General features: G+C 47.2%; 1 protein-coding gene across 1 annotated transcript in view; it reads left to right on the forward strand.

Annotated features, from left to right (window-relative positions):
* The window catches only part of FAT2 (FAT atypical cadherin 2), a gene marked incomplete at both ends in the record, with an annotated part of 64,020 nt that extends 52,616 nt beyond the window's left edge, over positions 1 to 11,404 (forward strand). Inside the window, 4 exons of the mRNA XM_079701536.1 lie at positions 4,066 to 4,507; positions 6,965 to 7,118; positions 9,384 to 9,841; positions 10,866 to 11,404. Coding sequence (XP_079557662.1) covers positions 4,066 to 4,507; positions 6,965 to 7,118; positions 9,384 to 9,841; positions 10,866 to 11,404 — 1,593 coding nt within the window. The remainder of the gene's footprint in view (positions 1 to 4,065; positions 4,508 to 6,964; positions 7,119 to 9,383; positions 9,842 to 10,865) is intronic.
* Between the last annotated feature and the right edge of the window lie 8,876 nt (positions 11,405 to 20,280).

The raw sequence follows: 20,280 nt of genomic DNA on the forward strand, positions 1-20,280 counted from the left end.
GCTAATGGGTGGGGTTGTGTTCCTGTCTTGCTAGTTGTTTGACATAGGGTGTCCAGCACTGTAGACTGCTGGTCGTTGAGTGCAGCTGGGTCTTAGTGTTGAGATGGAGATGTCTGGGAGAGATTTTGCCATTTCATATTACGTGGGGCTGGGAGGTCTCTGGTGGACCAATGTCCTGAACTCACCTCTCCCACCTCAGAGGCTCAGGCCTGACACCTGGCCAGAGCAGCAAGACCCTGTCAGCCACATGGCTCAGAAGAAAAGGGAGGAAAAAGAACGAAAGAAAGAAGCCCCCAAAAAAGAAAGAAGCCCAAAGAGCTTTTGTCAACATGAGTTATATCTAGTGATGTTTACCCTGTTAGAAATTAAAACCATGAAACATTTAAAATAGCTGTTTGTTAATCCATTTAGAAATGAGTAATAAGCGCAATTCATGTTCACATAAATAACATAATTTTTGAAAAGCAGTATTTTAAAAATTACTGATAATGGCATTGTTTTACATCTTTGCAAATGTCTTTCATGTCTGGCTTAATAAAATATAGCTGGATTCTCCTAAATGCTTCTACATTCAAAAAAAAAAAAAAGAAAAAGTAATAAAATAAAGTTATTAAAATAAAAAAATTATTAAAAATAAAAAACTTTAAAAGTAAAAAAAGAAAGAGAGCAACCAACCAAAAAACAAATCCACCAATGATAACAAGCCCTAAAAACTATACTATAAAAAAACAACAACAACAACAAAAAAAACGGACAGAGAGAACCCTAAGACAAAGGCAAAAGCAAAGGTTTTGGGAAGTCTGAGGTCTTCTGCCAGTGTTCTGTAGGAGTTGTTCCACATGTAGATGTAGTTTTGATGTATTTGTGGGGAGGAAGGTGATCTCCACGTCTTACTCCTCCACCATCTTGAAGGTGCCTAGTACATTCTGTATTATAGCTTCTTTTCTCCCTCAATAAAGATGAGCCTCTAACTGCTATGTTGTCTACCAAGCCAGAGTGCAGGAGATGATGCTTGTATTCTGCCCTTTTGTGGGAAGTAGCAATTTTAAGTAAGGTGGTTAGGGAAGGCTTCATTGAGGTGATAATTGAACAATAATTTGAAGGGGGTGAGGTAGTTAGCCATGTAGACTTCTGGGGGAACAGCATTCTAGGTAGAGTGTATAGTCATTGGCAGGAGATTGCTTGGCATGTTTAAGGAACAGCTCAGACGTCAATATGGCTTGAGTGAAGTGAGCAAGGGGACAGTAGTAGCAGGAGTTGAGTTCAGAGATGTAATAGGATGGGACCGTATCTATAAAGGTCTCATAGGCTATTTAAGGACTTTGAGTTTTATTCTGAGCAAAGTGGGGGGCATTAGAAGGTTTTGAGCAGAGAATTAACATGGTGTGACATATGCAAAAAGGGTCCTCGTGGCTACTGTGTTAAGAATAGATTTTAGAGGAACAAAGAAGGAAGTGGAGAGACCCAGCCAAAAGGCAGTAATTCTGGTGAGAGCTGATGGCAGTTTAGATCAGGGGAATGACAGTGGAACTGGGAAAAAGAGTTCAGATTCTGGAGAGATATTGAAGGTAAGGTCAACAGGACTTCCTGATGAGCTGAATGAGGGCTGGGAGAGAAATCAAGGAGTAAGATGTTGACCTGAGCAAGCTGAAGGAATGGAGTCGCTGCCAACAGACGTGGGCAAGGATACAGGTGGAGTAGGTTGGGGAAGGGGGATGACCAGGAGTTCCGTTTTGGACATATGAGCTTGAGAAGACTATTAGACCTACTAGTGGAGCTGGACAAACAAAATTTAGCGGGAAAGGTCTGGCTGGAGATGAAGATCTGGGATTCTTCCACATATATATTCAAAGCCATGAGACTGGGGAGATCACCAAAGAGTGTAGACTGAAAAGAGAGTAGACTAAGGATTTATCCCTGAGATACTCCAACACTGAGAGGTTGGGGAAGAGGAGGATCCAATAAAGGAGAATGAAAAGATACAACCAGTGATGTTGGAGAAAAACCAAGAGAGTATTGTATCTGGGAAGCCAAATGAGGGATGTGTATCAAGAAGGAAGCAGTGATCAGCTGCATAATATGCTGCTGAGAGGTCAAGTAAGATGGGAAGTGATATCAATCATTGAATTTGGCAACACAAAGGACGCTGAGTACCCTGACACCAGTGGTTTCAGTGTCATGATGGGTGAGGGTAGAATTTTGCTGCAAAGGGAAAGCAAAGAAAGAAAGTGCTATCTGGCAGGAAAAGTGGGTTCAAGAAAACTTTTTTTTTTTTAAAGATTAGAACAATAACAGCATGTTTGTATGATGACTGGGATGATCCAGTAGAGAGTGAACAAAGATGTAGGAAGGAGAAAGGAAAGTCAGTGGCATCTTGTCCTTTAGGAGGTAAGGGGGTGGGGTGGATGAATGGAGAGATTGGCTTTGGAAAACGTGGACAGATATGATGGTGAGAGTGCCTGGAAGTTTCCATCTGATTGCTGAGAGCGAGGATGGGGAGAGAGGCATTAAGGGTCTGAGGAGAGAGAAGTTGTGAAAATAGTCATCTGAGAGAGTGAGGGGACTAAGCAAGATAGTACGATCGTTGGGTAGCATGAAGGGCTCATTTGAGACTCATGGTCATGAAATTAAAGGGAGGCCAATAAGCAAAAGCTGTGTGTTTTTCTCCAGCCATGTTCAGCTCCATGATACTTATATATAGAGGGAGAGTTGGATTTTACCGGATTTGTGTATTTGCCAAGTGAGTTCTACCAAGTAAAAGAGGGACAGGAATTTGGCTATGGAATTTAAGATTGGTAAGGAGAGGAATGAGGACATTACAGAGGGGAGAGACAGTGAAAAGATGGAGGGATCAACAGATCTGTGATCCTAGGTAAGTGAAAGGAGTGATTTAATGACAATGTTTTGTATAAGTTGTACTTATTTTTGTCATTGTCTTTTCTTAATGGCAAGTTATATTGGTTTTCTATTTACTGTAATAATACTGTTTTCTTTTTAAGGAAATAAAGGTATAGGTAGAATTCAACCAGGGCAAAAGTCAGGAAGATGGTGTACAAATGTCCAACTTCTGGAAAACACTGGGTTAGATCTTCACATTTCACCCAGAGAAAGCGCTACCTAACCCAGAGTGACAGGAAAACTATTTGGCCACAAGTAGTCCCACTTCTTGAGGGTGAGGGGAACTAAAATGTTCTAACCCAGTGATTCTCAGACTTTTTGATTTGGGGACTTTTTATACTCTTAAAAATAATCGAGGATCATAGGGAAGTTTTGTTTATGTGGGTAACAGCTATCGGCATTTTCATTGTTAGAAATTAAAACTGAGAAGTTTTAAAATAACAAGAAACCCATTACATGTTAACATAAATACCATATTTTTAGGAAAAATTGTTCCATTTTCCATAATTAAAAAAAGAGTGGCAATGTTACACATTGTTATACATTTTTGCAAATTTCTCTTACATCTGGCTTAATAGAAGCTAGCTGGCTCGTACCTACTTCTGCCTTTATCTGTTGTGATAGCGCATGTCTAAAGATCACCACTGTATATTTGTGACAGAATCAGAGTAGAAGAGGCAAATAATGTCTTGGATTATTATGAAAATAGTTTCACCTCGTAGATGCCCTGAAATCGTCTTAGAGACCCACTTCAAGAACTGTTGAACTGTTGAGTAAGGGAGTGTGGGTGAGAGGGAGGTTTTTGGTATCCCTGAAGGCTGAGGAGTATAGAATACTGGAGAGGCCTGTGAAGAAGAATCCAAAAGACAGGGTCTTGATCAGCAAGGCATCTCTGGGCCTCGGTTTCCTCATCTCTGAAATGGAGATATCATCCCTGCCCAGGCCATCCCATGGAGAGCAGCGAGGGCCAAATGAGACCATAGAAGAGCACTTTGAGGGTTTCTGTACTCTACAAATACAATGTCTAAAACAGCCTTGAAAATCACCAAACACTATCCCTCCTACCTGTGAAAATAAACTAACATTCTTTGCACTGGCAGCTTCTGAGCAGGGATTTTTATAAGTACTTCTTGGCTTTGCTGATGGCCATTTGGATTTTCTTTACAGCTGGTCGATGGAGTGCTCCAGCTGGAATACCACTGCCCAGGTGGCTTCTACAGAAATCTTTCCTCCCGGTCTCGTGTGAATGACCAAGAGTGGCACTCTGTTCTGGTGGAGGAGACAGATACTTCCGTTCACCTGTTGGTTGACAGTGCAGCCAACGCCTCCCTTGCGCTCCCAGAGAACTGCTGGAGTCTGAGGCCTAAAAGGGACCTCTTTCTGGGTGGCCTCGTCCTCTTGCATTCTTTCCCAAATGTCTCCCAGGGCTTCGAAGGCTGCCTGGATGCTGTCATGATCAACGGAGAGGCGCTGGAGCTGCTGGCCCATGGCAAGAAAGTGGCGGGCATGCTGGAGAGGCAGGCCCTCACCCAGTGTTGCCTCCACAGTGACCAGTGCAGCCAGAACCCGTGTCTCAACGGTGGAAAGTGCTCACAGACCCGCGGGGCAGGTAAGTCTAGGGCTGACCCTGAGGCTTATCCCAGGAGGCTCTGCAGAGGACCCCGCCAGTTTGAACTAGCAATCGTGTATCACCATAGAGTTTATCAAGCCAATTCCTCCACCACAGTCCCATGAGGGAGGGAGCAGGGGGGCGGGGCGGGCAGAGAAGAGAGCCATTAACGCTCCATTTTACTGCTCAGGAAACCACTGGGCTATGTAAGGGATACCCAGAGAGGTAAAGGAACTCACCCAAGGTCACAGGGCTGTTAAGCGAGAGGCATGCTCAGGGTGCAGATCTCAGTGAAAATATCCCCCTCTTCCCCTTACTGTCTGGTGAGTAATGAGCTGGGATCTGCTAGGTCTACTGGCCCCCTACCAGGGGAGGCCGGTAGTCTTCTTTCTCCCTCAACAAGAACTATATTTCTTTCTCCTTTTTTTTTGGATGGGGGAAGGGTACAAATGGGGACCTCTGGTGTAGAAGGCTGAAGTCATCACACATCTCAGTGCCATCATTGGTGCACGCTAAGTTTCTCTCTCCCTCTTTATTTTTTTTAAATTTTATTTATTTATTTATTTATTTATTGGCTGTGTTGGGTCTCCGTTGCTGTGCGCGGGCTTTCTCTAGTTGTGACAAGCGGGGGCTACTCCTCGTTGCAGCGCGCGGGCTTCTCATTGCGGTGGCTTCTCTTGTTGCGGAGCAGAGGGTCTAGGCATGCAGGCCTCGGTAGTTGTGGCTCATGGGCTCTAGAACGCAGGCTCCGGTAATTGTGGCGAATGGGCTTAGTTGCTCCGCGGCATGTGGGATCCTCCCGGACCGGGGCACGAACCCGTGTCCCCTGAATTGGCAGGCGGACACTTAACCACTGCGCCACCAGGGAAGCCCAGTTTCTCTTTCTTATTGCCCTTTATACTCCACTGCCTTCTCCCTTCCTCAAACCCATAGGCAAACATTTAAAGTTTTAAAATGAGTTCTTACAAAATGTAAGAACTGTTTTTCACATGCTTGAATTTCTAACTTATATATGTTTTACACTTTTCCATCCACGCTGCCATGAGTAATTCTTATTCATTGCTTTTAATTGCGGCTCAATACTCCAAGGTGTGCATGCGCTCACCTTTCCCCTCTGGACTGTCCCAGCAATGGACATCCCACCTCCATCAACAATGCTGCACTGAACATCCTCCCACGTCATCTTACCAACCTATGTGAGAACTTTTCACACATACACACATACATACGCACCACCCAGAGATGGAATTCACATACCCAGAGTATGCAAATAGTTACTTTGACTAAATTGGGTCAGACTGCTGTCCAGCATGGCCGCAGCAGTCTGTACTTCCACCAGCAAGTGCATGAGATTCCTAGTCACCTACATCTCTGTCAACACTTGACATTCTCCCATTTTCTAATCTTTGCCTGACAAATAATACTGTCACTTCTACCTAAGATACCCAAGGAGTCCATCACTTCTGCATCCCCACCGCCATTGGTCTGACCCCAGCCCCCATCACCTCTCTTCGTTTCTTCTGCACCAGCCACCTCCCTGCACTCCTGCTTCTCTCCCTCCACTAGCATCTTCCAGCAGGGCACCAGAGAGATCTTTATACAATGTAGATATGAGCACATCGCTTTCCTGCTTGGAATCTTGCAGTGGCTTCCCCTTGCCGTTCAGATGGAGTCCCAATTCCTAATTCCTGCCTGTGGCTCCTATGCCCTGGCCCCTCTCACCTGCTGGTCCACCCTGGTGACGTGCCACATCCTCTCCTCCAAACCTTTGCACACGTTCTCCTCTGCCTGAAACACCTTCCTCTTTGCCCCTTTATCTTTTTGCCTGGCTAATGTTTACTCAACCTTCAGGTCTCAACTAAAATATCACCTCCTCCAGGAAACCTCCCCTAGTGCCTAGTTTAGGCTAACTCCTTCCCCCAACGCTTCCCTTCAATAAAACTAATTTTTATGATAATGACTAATATACTGATATTATCTATAACTGTCTCAGTTTGAACCCCCAAATTGCCATTTGCTTGCTGTGTGACCTTGAGCAAATGTCATGCATTCCCTGAGCCTCATTCCCTGACCTGCCATCAACTTGTACCTGTCCCTGATGAGGACAATACCAGTAACCAATCTCAGGGCTGTCGGGAGGATCAAATGAGCTAATACATGAAGATTCTGAGAACAAAGATTACAATAAATGGTGTTGTCTAGGATGACGATACCCATTATTATCCTTTAGATGCCTGTTCTCTGTAGTCTGTAAGTTGTTTGAGGGCAGGGATCCAGTCTTCTTGTCCAGCAGGGCACCGGTGCCTACCACGGTGCGTGTGGCAGAGAGAGGCACTCAATAACTATGTGTGAACACTGGGATCTGCAAACACACGAGGTCCCCCTCCATCCTGGAGGACCTGTCCCCTGGGGCTGCTGGACCAGAGTGCTCTCTCACGGCCCTGCCCTTCTCCCCAGGCTATGTCTGCACGTGCCCCTCACAGTTCTCCGGGAGGCACTGTGAACAAAGGAAGGAGAACTGCACTTCGATGCCCTGCCTGGAAGGTGGAACTTGCATCTCTTCCCCCGAAGGAGCCCCCTGTATCTGCCCTCACCCCTACATGGGAGACAGGTAAGCACAGGAGAGGTCTCCTGCCATTGGTTCCTCTCCCTGAGTGTGGCACCACTGGGGATGACCTCTGCACCCTGACCCCTAGAGAGGCCAATGGGCAGCCAGGGGCTGAGTGCTCTGGTTACCTGGCTTCTTGGTCTTTTCCACGTGTCAAGGCTTCTCCCTCCCACCACCTGCATCAGAACACCCTGGGAGGGGAGGTGCTCATTAAAAAGACAGATTTCCCAAGCCCTATTCTGAACCTACTGAATTGGACTCACTAGGCTGGGGCCAAGGAATCTGCTATTCCTACCAGATCTTCGGGCAGTTCTGATCTTTGCTGAAGTCTGAAAGTAGCTAAAGTTCTTATTCTCTTGCTCTGGACTGTGACTTTCCAGAAAGCAGCCTGGGGGTAATGATTCCACTTGATACAGGCACTGCTGTGGGTCTCAAACCCCACCACTAGTTACCTGTGCCTTGTATTATACTGGCCTGAGGGGTTGTAAGGGAAGGAGAATCATCCCTAGAATCCTAGGTGTAAAGAGGCTTTGGCAATTCTCTGGTTTTATGGCTCCCCAACTTGGAAACCTTTAAAAATCATGAGGGAGACTTGTGAAAAATACAGATTCCTGGACCAACTAAACTGGAATCTCCAAGGAAGGAGGCCAAGGATTCTATTTACAACAAGCTCCCAAGGTACCCCCTTGCTGTCAGTGGGTGCATAAGAGATCCAATGATATAGTCCATCCACCCAATTTACAGATGAGGAAACTGAGGCCCAGAGAAGGAAAGGGCTTGTCCAAGGCTCCCCCGTGTGTTTAAGATCCAAGTCCTTTCTCTCAGCACCTGGCATTTCCAGCCCCACTGTGCGCCTCACTCTGCAGCAGGGGATTCTCTCCATCCAATAGATGTGTTAGGGCAGGGGTCCCCAACACTCGGCCAAGGACCGGTCCGAGGCCTGTTAGGAACTGGGCCGCACAGCAGGAGGTGAGTGGCGAGTGAGTGAGCGGAGCTTCATCTGCTGCTCCCGATCACTCCCCAACGCTCACATTACTGCCTGAACCATACCCTCCCCACACAGGTCCATGGAAAAACTGTCTTCCATGAAACTGGTCCCTGGTGCCTAAAAGGTTGGGGACAATTGTGTTAGGGGACACTTCCTGGCTGAAAGTGGTGTTTGCATTTTAAAAGAGAATTTGGGGAGGCCAACGTATAACCCAAAGGACAAACTGTTGGTGGTGAAATTTCAGGCACTGGGACTCACGTGGGATGGGGGGAGCCTTTCTCAATGTCCCTCAAAAGTATGCTAATGCATATATATGGAATCTAAAAAAAACAACAACATATGGTACTGATGAACCTAGTTGCAGGGCAGGAACAAAGAGGTAGACATAGAAAATGGACTTGAAGACACGGGGTGGGAGGGCGAAGCTGGGGCAAAATGAGGGTATCATCGACATATATACACTAGCGAATGTAAAATAGTTGGCTGGTGGGAAGCAGCAGCATAGCACAGGGAGATCGGCTCGGTGCTTTGCGATGACCTAGAGGGGTGGGATGGGGGGAGGGAGGCTCAAGAGGGAGGGGATATGGGGACATGTATAAGCATATGACTGATTCGCTTTGTTGCGCCACAGAAACTAACACAGTACTGTGAAGCAATTATACTCCAATAAAGATCTATTTTAAAAAAAGTAGGTAAAGCTGACTATAGAAGTCTCCTAGGAGCCTCACACCAATGAAAGCCAAGCTGAAGGTGACCTGAGAGGTCATATGGTTCTAGGTGTTCTCTCTGAGAAAGCTGTCCCGTGTAAGGTCTGTGTGGAGCCATGCTGGGTTCCTGCAACCTCCTGGTGCGGGACAGAGGGAACACTGGCGCCTGGTTGCCATTGCTGGGTGACTGCTGACTTGTATCTGGGACTCTGACCCAAAGGACAGATAGGTTGCTGGCTGCCTCTACTGCGGTATATGATTGGAAATTTGACTCAGTTGTAGGCAGTGTATCCAATGCCTAGATCTCACGGGTGGAACATAATGGACTTGCCCAGAGCCTAGATTCAAATGGTCATGAACAAGGGTATTGCTGAGTCTCATGCCTCACTGGTAGAGGATGATGTGAAACTGAAGTTGATGTGTTGATATGTGTGATAATTACTTTTTTTTTTGCTGGGAAATTGGAGAGGCAGGCTTGAGTGCAGGGGTTTTTATCCCATACATCTTTTAAGAGGGGACATGGAAAGGGCAGTATAGTGACTCAGTCCCCTGACTACTTCTCTGTGTCTGCAGGTGTGAAATGGAATCAAGGGGCTGCTCAGAAGGACACTGTCTTGTCACCCCTGAGATCAAAAGGGGGGACTGGGGACAGCAGGAGATTCTGATCATCATAGTGGTCCTACTGGTCATCGTCATAATCTCTGCTGGGCTTCTCTTCTACTGTCGCCGTTGCAAGTCCCACAAGCCGGTGGCCATGGAGGACCCAGACCTCCTGGCCAGGAGTGTTGGTGTTGACACCCAAGCCACACCTGCCATTGAGCTCAACCCCCTGAGCACAAGCACCTGCAACAACCTGAACCAAGTGGAGCCCAGCAAGACCTCAGCTCCAAATGAATTCGGCACTTTTGGACCCAGCTCTAAGCAACGACCAGTGGTCTGCAGCGTGCCTCCCAGACTTCCGCCGGTGGCGGTCTCCTCCCACTCTGACAATGAGGCCATCATTAAGAGGACCTGGTCAGGCGAGGAGATGGGTCAGTACAGCCACAGGCCTTTAGTTAGCCTCTGGGATTGATGGAACAGGGTAATAGACTGAAACACTCCATTATCTGAGCCACCATGCAGTCCATGAAGGGATGTGGTCAAGGTCACGGTGCACTACTGGGCTGCACCAGATCCCAGGCCTCTGGACTCAGAGGCTGTGCCTCATTCCACTGTACTATGATCTACTCCTCTAAATTCCAAGACATTCCACAGGATTGATGGCCATGGCAGAAACCTGTAGACCCTGGATGGGGTGGGTAGGATCCCTGAGGTGAAAAGGGGGCTTCTGTATATTTATGCTTTTCTGGAAAGGGAAAGAGAGGAAGTCGTCCAAGCTTCTGGTTGCCCAGTCTAGAGGTACAGCAGCCTTGGGCCAGACCTGGCTGACCCAGAGAAGGGACCTTCACCCCCTCTCATCTTCGGCTCAAAAGGAGGTGAATTTGTAAAGCACTTTATATTTTCTGGCTTATTCAGTAATAGTTAAAACAACTATTTGCTCTTTCTGCCAGTAGGGTAATTGGGACCCATAAAGACACAGTGACTTATTCTAACTCACCCAACTATTCAGTAGCAGGGACAGAGGTAGGACCAAGGATGCCTGATCTCCAACCTTCCAAGCCACATCTCATTTAATCACCCTCTGTGATAGATGCCATCACACCTCCTAGTCCAAAATATATGTTTGTTTCCTTCAAGTAAGGAGACAAAACTCACCAGTAGGACTTGGGATAGAGTTGCTGTCTCCAGGAATGGGGGTGGGATGCATGGAGCCATGCAGATTCTTCCCTAATTCACTGACCCTTGGATCAGTGGCACAAATTTACAAGATGGGCTGGCTTTGAGTTAAGCCTCTGGCTTTGAACTTGGCCCCATTGGATTCTAGATATTAATATTACCCACCGACTCCTCGGCCCATCTGTACCACATGCTAAGTCATGTAGAGCAGCTCTAAGGCCAGCTGGAACTTTCACCAGGGAAACTCAGAGCTCACCCTATCTTGCTGTTCCCTTTCAGTGTACCCAGGTGGAGCCACAGTCCGGCCCCCAACTTACTCCAGGAAGGAACGCTGGGAATATCCCCACTCCGAAGGGACCCCCGGCCCTCTGCCGCCATCACCTCGCTGCCACCGGAACCCAGCTGTGATGCCGGACCCCACTGGCCTCTACGGGGGCTTCCCCTTCCCACTGGAGATGGAAAACAAGCGAGCACCCCTCCCACCCCGTTACAGCAACCAGAACCTGGAAGATCTGATCCCCCGACGGCCCCCCAGTCCCCGGGAGCACCTGCTGGCCCCCTGTCTCAACGAGTACACAGCTATCAGCTACTACCACTCGCAGTTCCAGCAGGGAGCGGGAGGGCCAGGGCCCTACCTGGCAGAAGGGGGCTACAAGGGGGTGAGCATGCGCCTCAGCCGGGCCGGGCCCTCTTACGCCGACTGCGAGGTAGGGGGCGGGCATCCCACGGGCCGGAGCCAGCCCCAGCCCCCCCTCAACTATGAGGGCTCTGACATGGTGGAGAGTGATTATGGGAGCTGTGAGGAGGTCATGTTCTAGCTGCCCTCAGACGGAGGCACGGGGGAGGCCGAGGACTTGGCGCCTTCCCCTGTCTGGCGGGGAGCGAGTTGAGCATGGCTGGGGAAGTGGGAGGGAAGCCCCCATAACCAGTCCGGGCTGCCACATCTTGAAATGTGCTCTTCCAGACCCCCAGCTAGTCCCTGAAGATGGAGGGAAGCTGAGGGTAAGAGCTCCAGAAATAGCACTAGGGCCCCCAGCAGAAAGGGTGTGCACAGAGCCGTTACCCTGGAAACCCAGGAAAAACTGACTCCTGGGATGGGTAAGAGGCAGTGTGCATCTCCCTGACAATCCTCAGGGAGTCAGGGCCTGAACGGGCCTGTCGGGCACATTCTTAGACCTGCCCATTGCTGCACACTCTGCAGGCCGAGGTGGGATCATGCCTCACAGGCAAGCACCACAGCTGCTGAGAGACAAGGTCCAAGGTCACCGACCCTGCAAGGCAACAGGGTGTCCTCCTAGGGGCTGAGAGGTGAGCAGCAGGGGAGCAGCTACCACATGTCACTCGTGCGCCCTGTCTGCCTCGCTGCAGAGTCTGCTCCACGTCAGGCACTGAGCTAGGCATCAGGCATAAGACAGTGAACTATGGCGACAAGGGTTCCCGAGGAGCATCACTTGGCCTCAGTCTCCTAGAGGTCCCACTCCTCTAATCTAATTCCAAGCACCTTGAGCCTCCTCTTTAAGTCTGACTTAAAGCCTGACTTTCTACCAGCCAGGGCCTGCCAGGATCTGTGCAGCCCCTGAACCATCTTTGTTAAAGACTTCAGACCTCATGGAACTCTGGGTTCGTCAGCCCAAGTTTCGCAAGCACTTTGGGCCAAAGGCAAGAAGGACATCATTCTTCATTTTTAAAAAAATTCTTAGGCACTTTTCAACCTTGCTGTCTGGATGAGTTGCCCCAAAGGGATTTTTCTTCCCTAGACACAAGGAAGTCAGAACTCCTATGCAGGGAAGAGTGGAAGCAGGGAGCCGGACATCAGGAGTGTCCTTTCCTACCCCTCTGTTTCAGAGGCCTGCCAATCCAAGTGTTACCTGCAGCGACTCAACCCTATGCATGGAGGGTCATTGTGGGCACGTGTCTGCACATGTGGGCGCTCACGTATAGTATGTGTGTGCACATGTGAAGAACATATGTAGCCAGGAGTGGTAGGGACCAAAGACTTCTGGTGTCCTTGCCACTCCCTCGCCTGCCAATCCCTGTCTCCGGTCCACTGCCTTTTCATGTGTGTTGCTTCTGGAGACAAAAGTCTAAAGGAAGAGCAATAGCCACTCTTACCCACAGGGCTGCTGCCTCCAGCAAGAGGGGGCTGTGTGGGTGACAGGGTGTTTGTGTGCATGGTTCATGGCTGTGCGGGCGACTGTGAGCGTGAGTGACAGGATGCCTGGTTTCACTGGTCATTTGTGGTTGTTGGTTTTTTTTTAACAATAAAATATCTTTTTTACTGTTATTTTCCATGTCACTTAGGCTGTTTGGTCAGGGGAAGGTCACAAGGGTCTACAGGCCCTTCCAAGCTGAGGTTCGTGGGATTTGGGGGCTAGAAGGGACCCCAGAGGTCATTAAGCACCATGATTCTCAAACCTTGCAAAATGGCTAAACTACAGATCTCTGAGGCCCACACATACAAAATCAGAACCTCTGGGAGAAGGGCCCAGGACACTATTTGGAAAAAAGCCCTCTAGTTCTGATACAACTGTGCATAGTTAGTGGACAAGTCTGCTAAGCAGCAGGTGAATGAAAGGCCCTGGACAAGACTTCAGGACTGCTGACCGCCCCCCTGCCCTGGCCAGCACCCTTGGCCACATGTCGCACTGGTCAGGGAGAAGGGACGATATTGCAGGTCTTGGGAGGCCAGCCTCCTGATGCCCAGAGTCAGCCTGTGGCGCTGCTCCACAGCTCGCCCCAAAGCCCAGCTGGACGTGAATGTCACCAGGCAACCTGGTCCGTGCGGGCCTTGAGGGTACAACACCAAGACTGGACAGTCCAGTCCCTGCCGACAGGCTCCCAGTGCAGGTGGGCAGAGAAGGCACGTCCATGGGAGGCACCACAGCAGACCACGGCTCTGGGGTCCGATGGGCTCGGTTCCAAACCTGCTGTGCCACACACTAACGTGGTCTCAGGCAGGTATGACCGGGCCTCTCACTGTTCAGTAAAATGAAGAGTAAATAATATCCCTATTCTCAGGGATAAGTTCAAAGAGCTTATAGCAGCATAAACAATAACTGGTGACCATGATGCTAGGGAACAATACTGGGTGGTATACAAATAGGATTAATTTTTCAGAACTGTGCGGGAAATCACAAATAATCCAGTCCAGTGTTGCCCAAATTTCTGTTGCTTTGCTTACCACTTTTATGATTTTTGTCCTGATAGAATAACACCTGTACTATTATTTACTTAATTTTTTTTAGGGTATTTAGATTTTAAAAAATGTTTTTATTCACCTTAAAAGGATAATATCCATAAAAGAAAAGATCTGAAAATTCCTATTTTTTGTAGCGCACATGAAGATACATAAACGTTCTGGTTTTCAAAATGACTGTCTAAGGCCCTCTAAATCATCTCTGGGAAACACGGATCTAGTCCATCTTTGTTCTCAATGTTCCTCACCCTGAGGCCTGCAGAGGAGAAGGGGTTTGTGTGAAGTTCCACAGGTAGAACTTCACAGCAGTGAGACCACATTGAGGTCTAACATCAGCCCTGGCATCTCCCTAAAATACCACATGCTCTTCTCCTGGATGGGGAGCCTCTCTCCACCCAGCCCACCTCTGTCCCCACCTGTCCCCTCCTTCCCTTTGTCCTCCTGAGCCTGCACCTTCATGGATCAGCCACTAGAGGGCTCTCTGGGACCAAGAAGCAGAGCCGCAGAAGAGAAGGTTTTCAGGAAAATCCTCGCATCTCAAGGCACTGGGGTTCTGATTCCAAATGTCCTGAGTCTGACACAGTGTGACAGTGGCAGAGAAAGGCAGAGACCCAGACCTAGGCCTCCTGGCTTGACCCAGGTGAAAACACAGTTCACCATAATCATCCTCACCACCACTACTGGCACTTGCTAGATGACAGGTGCTGTGCAAGCACTTGGCATGTCTTATCTCATTTAATCCTCACCAAAAACCCATCATGTAAGTACTGTCATCTCTGTTTTACAGATGAAGGAACAGGGAGCATCCAGAAATTAAGTGGCTTGTAACTTACAGTAGTGACTCAAAGTGAAGTCACCCAGGTCATGAGTGACAGGGTCAGGATTCAATCCAGGGCTGCCGGACTCCAGAACTATGCCTTACATTTGGGTTCATGAAACCAATTACAAATACAGGATATCAGAAGACTGAAGAACAGCAGAAACTAGTCCAAGGATCCAACTGAGTTCAGAGGCCAAGAACGTCACTATAATTCTAAGTGGTGTTAACAGCTGGAATGTCTGCTCAACCCCAGGGCTCAACTCCAGACCACCCTTGTAAACCTGCATCCAGTTCTGAGGCTGGGCCTTAAGAGCGACATGGTAACCTTGGGCATTGCTAGAGGAGGGCAGCTAGGAAGGGGGCGGGGCTGGGGGGGTGGCGAGGGCTCACAACCATGTCCCACGAGGAAGGGCACCTGTAATCCACCAGGACCAATGGCAAGGGAATTATGAGACAGCTCCTCGGATGGACAGCCTGCACTGCTGCACCATCACACGGATTTTCTCAAGGCCTTATCGAGAAGGTAGATACATCTTCCAGGAATCAGAGCAGTGCTCTGGAGGGACACACATCAGGTCTTGGGGGGACAGCCGCAAAAAAGTGAGAATCTGGGGGTAGAAGAAGGGCAGACAAAGCCAAACCACTCTCATGTGGACTGAAGATTATGGAGATTCTATAAGATAGAGGGGGAAAATAGATACAGTATGTAAAGTTTTGAGATACGGAGTGACTTGCCCAGGGCCCATGCTGGTTCCATAGAGAACAGCTGCCCCATCCTCCTGGTGCCACACCATGAATGGGTGAAACGCCTGCCTGCGAAGACACTGGGCCCAGGTGCAGAACAACAGCCCACGCTGCAGCATCTGAGGACAGGCTTTGGGAGTTCTCGGTGACTCTGCCAGCTCCACCTTGAGGAGAGGCACAGGCTGTGGCACCAAAAGAAGAGCAGGATCATTCGCAAGGACAGGGCTGGAGAATGACAAGCCTTTAGAATTTTCTCATGATTCCTCAACAGACCTACAAGGTCCAACCAAGGAAAGTGCTTGGTTAGATCGATAGGAAACTCAAAATAAATAGAGTGATGTCAACTCACAGGCCGGGACACCATTCTCTCCTGAAGGAAACAACACTGAATTTAGTAACCAGCCAATTCCAGATACACGATTAGCCCCACAGACTGGCACTTAGCCTGATCCGATCAACACCACAATCAACTCATGATCTGGGGAAGTGGCCAAGTAGTCACGTCTCTCTAGCATCAGTAGTGAGGAGGTTAACCAGAGAAGCAGTGTTACAGCATCACTGAGAAGGAAGCCATAAATTCTGACAGAAGTGGCCAGGGAAGGTTCTAGAGAGCAGCAGCCACTGGAGCGGGGTCTTAAAGTTGAGCTTCAGATTGAGCACAGGGAGAAGGGCCAGCTGGGCTAAGAAAACAGCCCAAAAGGAAGGCCTGAAGGTTTTCAGTATTTCAGCAGTGCTGGGTGGTTCTGATGGGTGGGAGTGGAGGGACTGTGGAGCACAGGGTGGGGAAAGCATCCTGGGGTCAGAATGTGGGAGGAGCTAGGTGCCCAGACCAGGGTCTGGAGATATACTGTGTCTACCCAGGGATGGGAGGGGAGGAGTGACAGAATCAGGTAGCAGGAAAGTGAATCCTACGGGCAAAAGCATGAGGTCTGGAGTCAGACAGACCTGGGTCCACCATTTAGAAAATGTGTGATCTTGGGGACTTCCCTGGAGGTTCAGTGGTTAGGGCTCCACGCTTCCGCTGCAGGGAGCGTGGGTTCAATCCCTGGACAGGGACCTGAGATCCCGCATGCCATGTGGTGTGGCCAAAAATAATAATACTAGAAAATGTGTTATCTTGGGCAAGTCATTTAACCTTTTATGCCTCAGTCTGAAAAGTGGGGATATTACCAGCACCTTCCCTCACTGGATCTGAGCACCAAAGAAAATAATATAGGTAAAGTGCATAGCACGGTTGGCATAGTAAATGTTTAGAAGATGTTAGATATTTTATCACTGCTATTAAAGAGGCAGATCTTTTCATAGTATCCATGACCACACACCTTTGTTCCACAGCCAAGACAAAAAGACATCCCCCCAGGGGCTTCCCTGGTGGCGCAGTGGTTGAGAGTCCACCTGCCGATGCAGGGGACATGGGTTCGTGGCCCGGTCCGGGAAGATCCCACATGCCACGGAGTGGCTGGGCCCGTGAGCCGTGGTCGCTGAGCCTGCGCGTCCGGAGCCTGTGCTCCGCAACGGGAGAGGCCACAACAGTGAGAGGCCCACGTACCGCAAAAAAAAAAAAAAAAAGACATCCCCCCAGCTTGGGGTGGTTAGGGGCTAAGTGTATTAAGGCAGTGGTTCTTGATGGAGAGGGTGTTGATTTCCAAACATACCCCTGCCCCAACACACACACACACACACACACAGAGACCTGTGACAATGTCTAGAGACACTTTGGGTTGTCATAACTGGCAGGGTGCAAGTGGCATCTAGTGGGTAGACTAGGGATGCTGCTAATCACCCTACAGTGCACAAGACAGTCCCCACAGCAAAGAATGATCCAGCCCAAAATGAACATAATATCAAGGCTGAGGAACTCTGTCCTAAGGAAACATATGTGGCCTTTAGGTAACACGGTAGCAGCTGGGAACCTGGCCTGAGGCAAAAATACACGTAGGCCAAGAATTGCAGTTACGGCATATGGTTTGCTCATTTATAAAAAGGCACCATTCTGGATCCTACATTTGTCAGAGTAAATATCAGGGTGAGTAACAAACAAAAAACAATCCATGTATATATTATATATAATATATATATATATATATATATAATATAAATATTCCATGACCAAGTGGGATTTATTCTAGGTAAGCTAGGCTGGTTCAATATTCAAAGATGAATCCATTTAATCTACCATATTGACCAGTGAAAACAGAAAAAATTTAAGATTATAGCAATTGATGCAGAAAAAGCATTCAATAAAATTAAGCTATTCAATGTTTTCAAGAAAAATCTCTCAGTACAGGAATAGAGGGGAACTTCTATAAAAATCTTACAGTTGGCATCATATTGAGAGGTGAAAGACTAAAGGCTTTCCCTGTAAGATCAGGGACAAGGCTAGGATGTTACTGGAACCACTCTTTTTTAACACAGTACTGAAAGCTCTAGCTAGTGCAATAAGACAAAAAAAAAAAAAAAAAAAAAAGGTATACAGATCAGAAAAGAAGTACAACTACTTCTATTTGTAGACAACATGTGCTATCTACACAGAAAATCCCAAGAATTTTAACCAAAAACTCACAGAACTACAAAGTGAGTGCAGAAAGGTCATAAGACAGGTTTAACACTCAAAAATAAATTTCATTTCTATATACTACCAATGAACATGTGGAAACTGAAATAAAAAACACATTACCATTTACAATTGCTCCAAAGAAAATTAAATACTTAGGTATAAATCTAACAAAACATTTACAAGATCTGATAAATGGCTAAAATAAAAAATAACATCACCAAATGCTGGCAAGAATGCAAAGAAACTGGATCGTTCACACATTGCTGACAGAAATGTAAAATGGTACAGCCACTCTGGAAAATGGTTTGCAAAATACTTTTAAAACTAAAAACGGGCTTGCCATACAACCCAGCAATTGTACTGACATAACATCCCAGAGAAATAAAAACTTATCTTCATAAAGAAACCTGTACATGAGTATTCACAGCAGCTTTATTTGTAATAGCCAGACCTGGAAGCTATGCAAATTTCCTTCAATGGGTAAATGGATAAACAAACTCTGGTACATCCATACCATGGAATACTACTCAGCAATGAAAAGGAATGAACGCTTCATACATGCACCAACATGAATGATCCTCAAGGAAATTACACTGAGTGAAAGAAGCCAAACTCAAAAGGACACATAAGAGTATAATTACATTTATAGAACATTCGTGAAATAACAATGACAGAGATGAAGAACAAACAGACTAGTGGTTGCCAGGGGTTAGGGGATGTTGGGAAGCTGCAGGGCATGGATGTGTCTGTAAAGGGGTAGCATGAAGGAGTCTTGTGGTGATGGTACAGTTAAGCATCTTGATTGTGGTAAAAGAAGCCACACATGATAAAACTGCTGAGCTACACACACAAACACACATACACGAACATGCACACACTCAAACGAGTGCATATATAACTGGAGAAATAAGAATGAGCTCTATGGATTGTGCCAATGTCAATTTCCTGGTTTTGATAATGTACTATAGTTATGCAAGCTGTCAACACTGGAAGAGACTGGGTGAAAGGTGCACTGGATCTCCCTATTTCCCTGCACCTTCCTGTGAATCTATAATTACTTCAAAATAAAAAGCTTAATTTTTTTTAAAACCAAATTTTAAAGGAGGAAAATTATTTGAATGAATACCTTACTAAAGAAGATAGACCAGGGGGCCAGAGAACCAAGGAATCAGGGAACTTGGGAACCAAGAAAAGAAGGAAAATGGTCAACTTGATGAAGAGGAAGGTGAAGGAGGAGGAGACAAGGTGATCAAGATGCTGGTTACATCGAGTAACAAAACCAAGAAACAGAAAACAGCCTCGTGCTTGCTGCTGGGGAATGAAATACTGATGTATACTACAACATGGACCTTGACAACATTATGCAAAGTGAAAGAAGCCAGAAAAAAAGGTCACATATTGCATGGTACCATTTATATGAAATATCCAGAATAGGCAAATCCATAGAGACAGAAAGCAGATTAGTAGTTGCCAGGGGTTAGGAGGAGGGGGTGTGTTAATCATGTTTCCTGTTTTCTGTATTTTATGATGCTTTGACATCTTGGGGCCTTGTGGACCCAGAGGGGGATTGCCCCTCCCAGAGTCAGTTAACTCCTGTAGAAAGCAAACAGCTTGCAATGCCAATCAATCAGTCCTGAGTGCAAACCCCAACCCAACTCATTTAATCAGTCTGGAACACGGTCTCTGCCCTCAATCACCCCAGGACCAGTTATGGACAACTAGGGACCACCTCTACAGCCCAGGCTGCTCAAAGTGTTTACCTATCTAACCCTAAGTCTGCTCAGCTTGCTAACCCTGCCCTGCCTTGCCTTTCCCACAAAAACCTCAATAAAGGCTCCTGCGCACATTTCCCCCTCTCTTCTTCTGCCCCCGGATCACCCCTGGCACTTCCCCATGTGGCTCTGCCTCCTGTTTCTATGGATCTGTGAGTATAAAAACTTTATCCTTTGTGACAGTCATATCTGTTTCTCTGTGCCTTACCATACCTAATTAAAACAAATCCCAGGTACATTTTAAAACAGGCGGGAATAGGAAGTGTTTCATGTGTATATGGTTGTCATTTGGGGTGATAAAAATATTCTGGAATTAGCTGGTGGTAATGGCTGCACAGCACTGTGAATGAGTTAATTGTCTCTAGCGGTAAATTTTATTCTGTATTTCTGTACTTTGCGTTTCTACATAGACAATCATGTTGTCTAAGAATAAAAGGTTTTCTTTCAAAAAAAAGGCCAATGGTAAATAAGCCCAGGAAAAGATGCACAACATCAGTAGTCATTAGGCAAATGCAAATTAAAATCACAATGAGGTACTACTACATATACACTAAGATGGGTAAAATTTAAAAAACCACAATATGAAGGAATGGTGAGGATATGGA

Source organism: Hyperoodon ampullatus (genome assembly GCF_949752795.1).
Source record: "Hyperoodon ampullatus genome assembly, chromosome: 4".
NCBI lineage: Eukaryota > Metazoa > Chordata > Mammalia > Artiodactyla > Ziphiidae > Hyperoodon > Hyperoodon ampullatus.